The sequence below is a fragment of the Eleginops maclovinus genome, chromosome 20, assembly GCF_036324505.1.
Source record: "Eleginops maclovinus isolate JMC-PN-2008 ecotype Puerto Natales chromosome 20, JC_Emac_rtc_rv5, whole genome shotgun sequence".
NCBI lineage: Eukaryota > Metazoa > Chordata > Actinopteri > Perciformes > Eleginopidae > Eleginops > Eleginops maclovinus.
The window spans coordinates 2,039,879-2,053,344 of NC_086368.1; the positions used below are offsets into that span (position 1 = coordinate 2,039,879).

At 41.2% G+C, this 13,466-nt stretch overlaps 2 protein-coding genes across 2 annotated transcripts in view; both read left to right on the forward strand.

Annotated features, from left to right (window-relative positions):
• The window catches only part of LOC134883277 (receptor-type tyrosine-protein phosphatase gamma-like), a 407,948-nt gene that overhangs the window by 139,184 nt on the left and 255,298 nt on the right, over nucleotides 1-13,466 (forward strand). The window lies entirely within an intron of this gene.
• On the forward strand, nucleotides 7,689-9,511 carry LOC134882898 (putative nuclease HARBI1). Its single transcript, XM_063910911.1, has 4 exons — nucleotides 7,689-8,529; nucleotides 8,614-8,729; nucleotides 8,925-9,036; nucleotides 9,135-9,511. Exons 1-4 carry the CDS (start codon nucleotides 8,100-8,102, stop codon nucleotides 9,509-9,511), a joined length of 1,035 nt encoding a protein of 344 aa, XP_063766981.1. The 5' UTR covers nucleotides 7,689-8,099.

Genomic DNA, 13,466 nt, shown 5'->3' on the forward strand with positions numbered 1-13,466 from the left:
TAGGGTGTGGTTTGGAATCAGGCCTCTCTCTGGGCTTTGTCCCCCTTGAGGTGGAGCTCAGCACCAGGTGTGTGGCTCTTCACACCTGCTCCCAATACTGCTACTTAGGAGAGTGAGGAGCCACCTGTTAGGATCGTAGGTGCCTCCGACTACCTGCCTCTCAGCCCCTTACACCACATATCCAACATTGTATGGATCGGTCTTTAAAGTTGTTTATGTTTTCTAGTTTAAAACTTTATATTTTACCGGCCTCAACTATTGAGTAGTTTGAAATTGTTTAAATTAGGTTAATTTGTGCTTTCTTCAAGGTTAGTGTAAGATTGAATATGTTCCTGTGCTTTTAATTACATGGGTCCCTACCTTCATTCATATTCTATTAGAATAAGTGAATGAGTAATATAGCAGTTTAAGAGTGATTGTTTTAAATTAACTGCTTTTAAATTAATATTACACCAAGTATTATGATTGATCAAAGGAGACTATATTTGAAAGCATGTTAAAAGTTACACAAACACGCAAACAAACTTTATCTTATTATTATTTATTTCATTGCAATACGGTGCAACAGCCTTTCCGAGAACCAGCACCTTATCGTGGTGGAGAGGCTTGTGTGCCCCGATGAACCTATTTTCTCAACATCGGGTCCATGTGAGAACTGATGCAGGTTCAGTGTGGAAGCTTTACTTTCATTGGCACTATAGTCATACATTCACTGACCATGTAGAATGTAATAGATGTGTTTTGCAGCACTATTAGAGTATTGTTACATTTGAACAACACATTTGATGATGTCATAATTGATTTTGATTTTATATAAAACCACTGGCCCGTATTTTCATAGGATGTAGAGGGATGTCTATTAGCATTGGAGACAGACTTTGACCTTCAAGTTGTTACCCTCCAATCATCACACGTACACATGCATGCTTGCACATTTACTTGCTGCCCTGAGGCACAGGAGTCCCAGAGCTCCCAGGATGCTGTGCTGCGCCTGGAGGATGTATACCTGAGTGATGAAGCTGCAAATCACGACCACTGAGGATACCTGCAAAATCACTGCTGCTGTTCACATATATTGCTTTGATATTACAGTTCCTTTGATGAATCCCCCCCCCCCACCCCCCCGGGCTTGGATTGCATTTAGCCTTCAAGAAGGCTGAACAATCTCCAGCTCTACTTTAAGCAGAGACAGTGGCCTGGAACAGTGTGATCTCAGTCTCCAGGGCAAACACAGGAACACGAAGCTGCCAAATGATACATCAAAATAAAACCTTTAAGGTACAGGCACTTTAAAGGCTCCACACACAATTGCTGGTGATTATTCCATTTGCTCGTTGAAATACAGCCTTGGATTCAATTTGGAAATACTGACCCCACAGTATGTATTTTATTCCCTTAAGTAAGGACTGTTGAAAAGGTCAGAACCTAGACAATGACCGACCAAAATAGTCTCTGAAAAAGAGTTAGGTAATCCAAAGCTCTTAAAACATTCTCATGTGTGTCTCTTGAGTGTCCAATATTTAACCTGAGGTAAAAGGTGTTATGTCTACGGCTGAAAAGGTTACTTCCTTTGTGTGCCCCACACTTTTTGTACAGCAGGTCAATTATGCGTATTAACTCTGGTGCTTTTTTTGCCAAGCCATTAGGTGCCAGCGTTTGTCTTTTACAAGGCACACAATATGGATTTTATTGATCGTGAGTGGTCTTAACAGAACACTTTAAGACCCACATAAATATTTACTGTAACAATGCTCCCATTTATGACTCAGGAGCATTTAGAATGCAGTGCTGTAAATCTAAATGAGTCTAAGTGTGTCTGCAGATATTCCGGCCTATGCAGCTCATCTTGTGTTATTTGTTCTGGAAGTGTTTCAAATATGATTACTGTTCATATGTTGTAACTCACTTATAATGTCTCATAACTTATTTCCCTGATGGGTAAAGGAATGTATTATTGTCCAGGAAATGAGGAACATACCACAAGTCTGTTAGAATGATATCTCGTTATTTTGCTCTATGAAACTATTATATTCAACTTAAAACCACTTTCACAACGGTGTCTCCCAGCTGTGATTTAGTAAGATATTATCATAAATTAATTTCTTTTAGTTTATTTAGTCACCTTAATCCCAACAGCCCTGCTGGCTGGGACCCCCTGTGGTCAAAAAAGGTATTTTTGGTAAATGCTATCAAACCATGGGGTCTTTGTGAATCCATAAACCAGTGGTACAAACCATTTTTTATCACAAATTATAGTTGTAATCAATGATTAATATATCACCGTAGTAAAAATGAATGCAAGTTATATTAAAATGATCAGAACAATGGTCTCTTTAGTCTTCAATAATGGCTCTTATGATTTCAAACTAAACAGCTTCAACCAAAGCCTTGCTGCTTCCGCATTTAAAGAGGAAATAATCATCTTCAGTTCACATTGCAATCACACTGCCGTAAATCTATGATCTTGTCAAAATATTTCTCTAACGCATGTGTTTCCTGCAAAAATGGCAGAGTTTAGTTTGGGCTGCAGGTCAATCACAGGGAAGCTGTGGGAAGCCATGTGTTTTGTAAACTGTATGCAGTATTATCACGATTACATTTGAATGATTATTTTGCCTTAAAAATGTTGATTATATGAAAGAAAGAAAGAAAGATGAAAGATTCAACTTTATTGTCATTGCACAGAGTACAAGGACAACGAAATGCGGTCTCTGCATTTGACCCATCCTAGTGTTAGGAGCAGTGGGCTGCCATTATGTACGGCGCCCGGGGAGCAGTGTAGGTAACCAGTGTCTTGCTCAGGGACACCACGGTGGCACTTGGTCTTTCGGGGACTTGAACTGGTGACCTTCCAGTTCCCAGGCCAAGCCCCTATGTACTTTGCCACCACCGCCCCCTGTACTATATACAGTACTAGATGAAGAAACTACTTTTTATTTTCCTTTTTTGTCATTTCAATTACTCTGTGATATATAAACAGGCCTTACGGTAGAGAATGTATTCCTGATTCATTTTGTCAATGATTCTTAAAGTTGATTTTTCCTAGGACAAGGCTCCAGCAATCATACATATATATATATTTAGATATATGTTTTCAAAACTATAACCTAATGAAATCATACTGTATGAAATGAGATCATTAATAATACATCTATAAGAGTGAGATGTGTTAAAATATTATGATTATAGACAACACAGATTATCATGTTCACCTTAACCTTAGAAATAAACATATTTATGTCATGCATGTTGTTTATTCATTAACAAATATATCTGTTTGTAAGAGGTTCAGCAATTAGAAAATGTTTTGTTTTTGATTGAAATGTTTTGGGGTTACATTTGAACAGTTTGAAACACCTGGTCTAACATTTTTTTGGACAGAAGCCATTATGATGAAGATAATACATTTATCTATAACCTTTATTGTTTGCATCAGTGGTATTTTGATTCCACTTTTTAAACCATATGGATTTAGATTTTATCTGGGATGATTTATCTTTTTATGTAAGCAGATTAGTTTTTAAACCGCCTCTTATGTTTGTTTTTTTTTATTAAAGAACATCATCTATTGTACTTGATTGACCTGGCTTGGATCAGCACAATTAGAGCAAAATAAAGATGGTCTTTATGTTAGCTTTATAACCTTAGGTCTTACTGAGTTCATGTACAGCATCCATCCATACTGCTTATCTGGGATCAGGTCTTGGAGGAAGCAGTTCCAGTAGAGAGCCCCAAACATCCCTTTCCCAAACCATATCAACCTGCTCTGATTGGGGGTTTCCAAGGCGCTCCCAGGCCAGCGTGCAAATGTAATCCCTCCACCTGGTCCAGGGTCTGTCCCCCTTACAAGCTGACCGAACCACCTAACCTGGCTCCCTTCAACACGAAGGAGCACTAGTTCTACTCCAAGTCCCCCCAGGATGAACTATTCACCTTTTCCCTAAGGGAGAAGCCACCCACCCTCTGGAGAAAACCCATTTTGGTCACTTTTATCCGCTATCTCATCCTTTTGGGCATAGCCCAATCCTTCATGACCATAGGTGAGGGTAGGAATGAAAGTGGACCAGTAGACAGAGAGCTTTGCCTCCTGTCTCAGCTCCCTCTTTGCCAGATCGCTTTCATCTGCAGAACTGCTCCCGCTGCTCTGATTCTCCAGCCCATCTCACGCTCCATTATTCCCTCACTCAAGATCAAGATCCCAAGATACTTGAACTCCTTCACCTTCGTGGACAGTCCATGTAGAGCATTTGTTGTGTAAAACAAATACAATCCAACTAGGTTAGGCTAAGCTGCTATTGTACAACAACAATATTGTGAGTATTGGCTTCATTTTGTCCTGCCATGGACAGTCAGTGGTTAGTACGCATTCATATACAAACATAGACTTTACCAGGTCCTTTACAATATGAGGCACTGTCAGGCTCTGGGTCCTCACAGCCAATGGATGGGATTGGTTTATTGATTCAACAACGTCAGTGACGACGTGCAGAAAACCTCACTGCTGATTGGCTTTTCTGAGACAGTCACATGAATGTAAAACAATTGAGAATTTGCATCCCTCACTTTCTCCACCGCAGCATTCGTGTCCTTTGTGCTAATTATTGGCAGTTAATCCAGCTGTATGTACGACTACAGCTGTAAAATAATTGAAGACTTTATTAAGAGTCTATTGTTTTGTTTTATCCAGGATTTTCTATAACAAGTGATGGTAATGCAAAAGTGTCAGTTTAGAAACTAAGCTGCTCTGTGAAAAACCTCTCCATCAGAGAATTCAGCTTTTCACTTTTTTTTTGAAAGATCACATCTCCAAAACACCGCCTGAATAATAACATGTTGTCTCAGTAGGAAGCCCCCGGTTGTGGCTGCGCTTCAGTGTAAGCTAAAAAGATCAAGTAAGCAGTGCTTGCTCATTGGTGTCCCTGAGAGGCAAATTAGTCTGTTTGACCTGAAAAAGGAAATAACTGGCTACATTGTGTCCACTATAGACATATTGATGTGTCAGGGCTTTACCGAGAACACAGAGGATCTGCTTCCAACACAGGAAGTTCTCCTTGTCTGCTGCACAATAACACTAATTACTTCTTGGATAGAATGAGTTCAGTGTTGAAAACGTTGACTTTCATTAAATGTATTATGTCAACAGATTTCATATAACAGTATTAAGCAAGTTGAATTCAATAATAACAAGTTTCAATATCAAATCTTTGGTTCAACTTATATTATTAATTTCAACTAAGCTAATAAAGTTATGTGAAATCTGTCGACATAATACATTTAATTAAAGTCAACGTTTCAGTTTTTCAGTGTGCATGGCTTCAAACCAGTAAGGTAAAGATGAGGGACATTAGAAAACAAATGATTAAAAAAAACCCTGATAACGTCTCCTTCTCGAGTCAGTGTGGGTTCATATTTGTCATTTATACGAACGCAGTCACACTGTAGCCTCGAGGACTAAGGAGGTGAGACTAGGTCTTTACACGGAATATGATGGATTTCTTGGGTGAACTTTCCCTCTAGCGTCTCATTCCGCGCAGGAAAGAAATCCCAGCCCTGAGTATTTACCCTTGAAAATGGGATTTTTGAAATGCTTTCATCCAGTTATTGGCGGTAAACTTTGTGGCTCTGGAACAGTGACCTTCTGCTTATTATGGTAGGGTAACGAGGAAGAACCGCTCACTTCTCCTCCCTTAAAACAGGAAAAGGTCACATGTGTCGCAGCAGGCACTGAATGAGAACAATATACTGGCCTGTGGGCATCTGGGTCTGTGTGCAGTACGACCAATCACAGCGGCTCTCCAACACCTTCCTCCTGTACTATGTGTTAATGCGTCTATCACACACCCTTCAGCCTGTTTGCATATGCACTCCTGTGCCTGAGAAGCAGAGAAGCTGCTGCAGTGTGTCTACGTTTAATTGACCAACGGGCTGCCAGTTGGGAACGGTCATAAATGTCATATCATATAAAAGTCACAACGCTGTAAACAAAGTCAAGCCCGGCAACTTATTTGCACTCATTACCATTATTAACAGGGAGAGTTTTTGTTGCTGTTTGTTTTGTTTTAATTATTGATGTGAACTGCTGTAACCCCGGCATGAGAATAGTGCCTGGACTAATTATGCATTCCACATCTGGGCTGTAATCCAAGCTGCTATACAGAGTTTAAACAGCATTAAAAATACAGTTGCACCTGGCTAATCTGGAGCCTGCAGGCATGCGACATGCTTGGGAAAGTGAAATGCTTGGATTACTGTAATGCATTCATATAGATGGCCCCAGCTCAGGATGGGGGCACACTTCACTGCATGTCTTAAACCGCTTGAAGAACTTCCACAGGTAGAAGGCACTTCCTGCTCGCTAGTGGTGAGAGCAGGAAGTGAAAGCAAGTGAAGAAAGCAGGTGAGATATCTTCTCTCTCGTCGGCTGGATTTGTTTTTACACTGCGACTAACTTTATATTATTGATTTGTTATGCCCTGAATTATTGTGCTGCGGAATGTACTTGACCGCACTAACTGGTGCAACATGGAATATAAATCTATTCAAGGGTCCTTTTTTACAATAACACATATTCTTTATTGGCAATATATTGGTGTCACTCTAGTTTAAAGGCAGGTGCTTTCATTAAATGTATTATTTTTAATATTGTATTTGTATGGTGTATATACCCATTGTTCTCACATAATCTCATTTGGTGTATTTCATTTTATTCAGCCAAAGTTTTTAGGAGGAGTTTTGTCCTTGTATTTCCAGACACCCTTGACCAATATTGTGGCTCCTTGCCTGTACAAATAAACATGATTGCAGCGTCAATGAGTGAGAGGTAGAGGCGGTGTGTTTAGTATGAAACTCCACGTATCATTCTCCCTCTACTCATTTCTACGATATACTATTAGCTACATGCTAACTGAGGCTAAAAACAATAACATCCGGTATGACCGGAATTTTAAAATCTGATCCGTCAGGAACAGTGAATTATGTCATTTAATGTTTCAATATATTGATTTATTCTCACATAGCTCAAATAGACTGTAGAAATGTTTACTGAGCCTGAACTCATTTTATGTATCTTTATCTTCAAAAATAAAGAAATACCAATGTATCGGTCTCATACATTCTGTATGTCAAAACAACCCCAATATTCAGGGTCAAGACTTTGAAGTTGAAGAACTCCAAACATGAAATGAGTCCAGTCAGAGTCCTCATAAACACAGAAGTGTGTGTTCTTTAGATTCATACCAGCATCTCTGCATGCTGTTAGCCGGTCTGTATACTCCTTCTACACCAATAACGCCATCTTCATATTTTATCACACACATAGACCATGTCTATTACCTTGTGTGCATACTAAAAGTAAAATAATATTATAAAATCTATTAAAATAAGATCTACATTTGGATCATAATACTGTAGCTTCGTTTTGGGTTTTCTGTGAAGCCCTGTGTGGTGTGTGTGTTTTACCATGACAACTTGCACTGCATGCTGAGCTGCTGGTATTGCACGGATTTATTCACAGCATGTCATTGTGGCTAGATGTGCAGTTGAAGGACTCTCCACCTGATGAACGTTTCAGCTATAAGTAAATAAAAGCCAATCAATTACAGCACCATGCACACAGGAGAACAGGAGTAAAGCCTCGGACCAATCAGACCATGGGCCTGTACTACGAAGCTGGTTTTCTGGCTTACCGGGGTAACTTCGAGAGTAACTTGGTCACGTGCAGCGTATGTTGCTGGTTAACCCATACTACGAAAGTTGGATATGTTAAAACCGAGGTATGCTGCCATGGCAACATACGTAGGATCCCAAAACTGGTCTTCCCAGTTTTAGTTCTTGGTTAACCCTAGCAGCCTGTACTACGAAGCTGGTTTTCTGGCTTACCGGGGTAACTTCGAGAGTAACTTGGTCACGTGCAGCGTATGTTGCTGGTTAACCCATACTACGAAAGTTGGATATGTTAAAACCGAGGTATGCTGCCATGGCAATATACGTAGGATCCCAAAACTGGTCTTCCCAGTTTTAGTTCTTGGTTAACCCTAGGTTTCCGATTAACCACACCCTATTTAGACACCACTCCTCCACCGACATGTCCCCTAAAGACAATGCCAGCATACCTGGACGATCCGTACGATATAGGCGCGCAGATTGTGAGGGGCTCTCTTCGGAGGGCGAGGGTATTTAGAGACCGCCACAATCCGCTGGCGTACCCGGACGATGTTCTCCATGAAAGATATAGATTCTCAGCTGAGGGAATTCGTTACCTATGCCAGCTGCTCGAGGCGGACGTCTCTAATGTAACCCGCCGAAGTCAGGCCCTCACAATCGAGCAAATGTTATGTCTTTCATTGCGCTATTTCGCCAGCGGACAATATATGTATTCCATCGGTGATGCTGAAAACCTGAGTAAGAACACTGTATGCCGGGTGATACGGAAGGTGGTACTTGCTCTCACTAAACTGGTGGATGCATTTGTTGTATTCCCTGGCCATTTGCCTGCACGTCAGATAAAAGAAGGGTTCTATGCAATCGCTGGTAATATGCCACTAATCTAAAAATAGGTAATTTGCACATTTCATAATTGTGACTGGCAACTGATTTGACTAACAAAATATCTAGGTTTCCCAAGAGTAATTGGAGCCATTGATTGTACGCACATTCCTATCAGTGCACCCCTGGGAGAGCATGAGCGGGATTTTGTGAATAGAAAGTCCAAACACACCATCAATGTCCAGGTAATACACAAGACTAACAGATTAACAGTAGGCGTACATTGTACAGTCCACGATTCATTGGAATAGGTAATGTCAACCTGTCAATTCCTGTTGTCATGTAGAATGATTTCCTGTCCTCTGCATGGGGTGGTGTCATTTACATGCGCAACAGCATGCCTCACCTGTTATGTTCCTTACCTGTGCACATATTCTTAGATGACATGCGATCACCACTATATGATCACAAGCCTGGATGCAAGGTGGCCAGGGTCAGTCCATGACTCCCGTATATTCAGAGAATCATCACTGTCTGACAGATTCCACCAAGGTAAAAGTCCTATATCGATTTACCTGAAGTAATATGCTTTAATAGTGAACATGAAATCAGTGTGACAGTTGTTTAATTTTTCCTCCATTTCATCTAAGGGCAATTTGATGGAATCCTGCTGGGGGACCGTGGCTACGCATGCATGAAGTTCCTCATCACACCATTTCCTGATCCACAAACAAGGCAACAGAGATCATTTAATCATGCACACAGTGTCACTAGGGCCAGGATCGAAATGACATTTGGCATATTGAAGGCCCGATTCGCCTGCCTGAAGGTCCTTCGGGTCAAGCCAGACAGGGCCTGCCAAACCATAGCAGCATGTGTGGTTCTTCAGAATGTCGCCACAATAAGGAAGGAAAGAGTGCCCCCTCATGATCCTCCCCCACCCCCTGATATTACTGATCCAATCACCCTGGATCATCCAACAGGCCGTGCTGTCAGGGATGCCATTACCAACCGGTTTTTCCAATGAATTGTACACACCACAAATTAAATGCACAAAAATAAAGACATGTCACACCAATCTCTGATATTATTCATTTATTAGATGACTCTCTTTCCTGCAAGAAGAAAAGGTGACGAAAAGCCAGATCAATGACACACATATAGGGTGTGGGTAGCCTATATATTAATGGAGTGATAAGACAATACCTTCTTCTCATGTTCCAGCTTTTCTATTTCTAATTCCAGCTTTCTGATCTCCAGCCTCTTCTTTGTGCGGTCCAGCTCCAGCACCTTCTTGTATAAACTGCGGACATTGTCCACTGTGGCCTACACAACCCCCACCCCATGTTGTACACATTAGCCTAGTATGCATTATATTCAGTAATTAAACAAGGAAGGAGAAACTGTACTTTGTCTGACTGTGAGGTCCCTGGGAGGGAGGCTTCAGGAGGGGAAAGCTCCTCCAAGTCCTCCTAACACACACACACACACACACATTGCATTAATGACACAGGTCACTTGATTCAGACAGTACTGACAAATGATGCTCACCCTCCTAGGACATTAATGTGGCATATAGTAGCAGTAAAGTGTTTTAACCTGCATGTGTGTGTCGGAGGGGGCTGTGAGGGTCTCGTCATCATCATCATCATCATCATCATCCTGAAAAGATTCAGAATTTTACGCTGCACCCATACTTTAGGGGTGACATAGCCTAATTTACATGTCATGGATGTTATCCATTTGAATTACCTGTGTCAGAGGATGAATGCATCCTGGTGGCTGCAGGGTTGTGATGTTTCCACCCTCGACTGCATGCAACAGAAGACACATGTTACTGATGATTCAGGGGAAGAAAGCCAAAATACTCTAACATGAAGAACGATGAATGCCATACATTACCTTGCACATAGCGGGTGGACATTTCAGCTGCCCCAGGGTTAGACTGTACCCCTGCCACACACACACACACACACACACACACATTCTTACTTACCATTCTGAATGATGTTTTTGTACTTCATCTTCACCTGCTGCCAGGTCCGTTTGGCGCTGCTGGTACCTCTGGAAGTATTTAAGGGACATACACAGAATTAGTGAAGGGGACTAAACATTCAGTTGTCCTGCTTCATTTGTGGTTGCACATACGATACAGTAACGTTCCGACTGTTATTGTACATCGTCCTGACATACTGTATTCAGGTTGGGATTATTTTAACGGACATATAGGCCTAGAAGTAAAGAAATAGGCCTACTTACGAATTTACGCGGTCTGTAATTTGCTGCCAACACCCCAGTCGCGCCTTGTTTGCTGCCGCGGTGTTGGATTTAGCAGCCAGGGTCGGTTTATACTCTTCATAACTCCTCATTATGATCTCGCATTCCTCTTCTGTGAAATAGGGAGAGCGCGCCATGATCGAGAGTGTTTTTTTGCGCTGGTACCACCCCTTTTATGTGAACGCGCAGTAACTCTGGTTGAGTGAACACAGGTTCAACTGATCAACTTCATAATCAGCGTCGTAGTACCGTTTAAGACCAATCAAGATGTCCAGGTTTAGTCAACCCCGGGTTACCGCGGAAACCCTGAGTTAGTTCTAAGTAGGTTGAACTCCGTTCGTAGTACAGGCCCCATGTGTGGGGACCATGGGTGTATGGGCATGGCTATTGTGACGTCAGGAACCGTTAGGAATGACTTCCATGCCCTATTAGCATTTTTAGGTCACGTAAACAACAATGGCTACAGCACAGGAACTGGTCACTTTTTATAGTGACAGCCTACTTCGCTGACATCCCAAAGTCTGTTCAGAAGGGTTTAAACTCATATAATTCAAATAGGGTGATATCAGTGAGCACAATGTCAGGTGGAAGTCTAACAGGGAAAGTCTAGGCCTCAATGAAAAAAAAAGCTACGATGTTAAGGTGAGAAAGTAAGGGTGTTGGTAGTGCTAGCTAATGTAAACACGGGGCGATGCAGACCGTCTTTTGGCCGTGTTGGGGTATGGTAAGGGCTAGCTAGCCTGGTTTTCAGCGTAACATACAATTTTACACGTTTTGCTCATGAAATAACGTTACAACACACCGGGAATGTCTTAGAAACATAGCTTGACAGGTTAGTGAATGTAGGGTTGGAAGCTAGCGCTAGCTATCTAATGTAAACATAGGCTGTGCGTTGCTGATTGTCCTTTAGCTGTCTTAGGGTTTGATGGGGGTTAGTTAGTTAAAATTATGTTAAGTTCAGTTAAAAGTTCATCGAAAAATTAACTTTTTCACTTCTTTTGAACTAGTTCATGCACAACACTGTTAACATCTGAAGTTTGGCTAGCTAGTAACCGCTAGCCTGTTATTATTGTTCATCATTTGAGATCCAAATTACCGTAGCAACTTCAGCCATCTTTTCTTATCTTTCTCATCGAGGGGAAATCGGTAAAAGAGATGGTTTTGTCGACATCATTTCTGTTACCACAACACGGGACACAACACTGCACCATTTTACTGCCGCTGACAGTAGTAGAAACCATTAGAATGTTAACGAGTGGACACGGAAGTGGCTTTTTGTATATGATGACGTAGCGACTAGCCATCCCGATAATAAGAACTGGACACAGCGTTGGAGGCGGGGCCTCGTTCATTCCTATGAGAGCTGCTCATTGGCGCATAAAGACAAAATGGACTAAGATTCTCGAGAGCAAAACGTCACATATTACCCATGATGCCTGGCTGTCGAGAGCATAGAGCATGCGCAGTTGAGTTTTAAGCTCCGCCCCCGATCTCCCGCTCTCTGCTCAGTAGAATGAATGGAGAGAGAAAATAAATCTGGATTCAGCTTTTAGCACATTTTACAACTTTAAGGACCTAATGTTTTTAATAAGGGCTATAAAAGGGTTCATACTGGGTAGTTTATTTAGTTTAAAAAAAAATTATCCACCGATTCACAGAGGTCTCTTTCCCAAAGTAAGTCAATGGGAAAAAGTCTTTCTGGGCCGGGTGACGTCATGGATGGATACGGAAGTTGTAGTACTGCCAGTTGGCCACTAATATTTTCCTCAGCATCCGGAGCACTTCCTGGGGTCTTGGTGAGGACAGGTGGAGCCATTTTGATCACGCAAGAATCCCATAGAAATATGCCTTGTGATAAATGCAATACATAGCTGTCCCGTACTATCCATTGACATTTGTTCATTGAGTCAAGAGGTGCTGTGTGGCTAGTTGTATCAGTGTTGATGGTAGAGGAAGCAGTATAAATGCAGTACGTGAGAATAATAATATATTAGCACAAGTAGTACTTCTGAGTTATGAGAACAACAATGCAGCCAGAATAATGTATTTTTAAATAGGGGTGGAAAAAGTACTCAGATCTTGTACTTGAGTAAAAGTAGAAGTACTCAGATCTTGTAGGCTACTTGAGTAAAGTAGAAGTAGTCAGATCTTGTATTTAGGTAAAAGTAGAAGTACTCAGATCTTGTACTTGAGTAAAGTAGAAGTACCAGAGTGTAGGAATACTCTGTCACAGTAAAAGTCCTGCATTCAAAATGTTCCTCCAGTGAAAGAAGAAAGTACTCTCATCTAAATGTACTTAAAGTAGCGACAGTAAAAGTAGTCATTGTTTGATTGGTCCATTTCAGAATAATATCTCTGATATGTTTTATAATGATTGATCATTAAAGTGTTCTCAGAGCTGGTAAAGGTGCAGCTAGTTTGAATGGCTTTGTATACTGCAGGGTAGCTGCTGGATTTACTGCAGGTGAACTAAAGTCTGATTTAAGGGCTGATTATATTTACCATCATTAATCCAGATCTGTAAAGAAACTAAAGGGATTAAATACAGGTAGTGGAGTAAAAGTACACCATTTACCTTTGAATTGTAGTGGGGTAGAAGTACAAAGTGGAAATACAAGTCATACAATACTTGTACATGTACTTTTAGTTACTGTCATCCAGCTGACTGGCTGGATGAGGATTGCTGTGATATCCTTCCAAGTCCC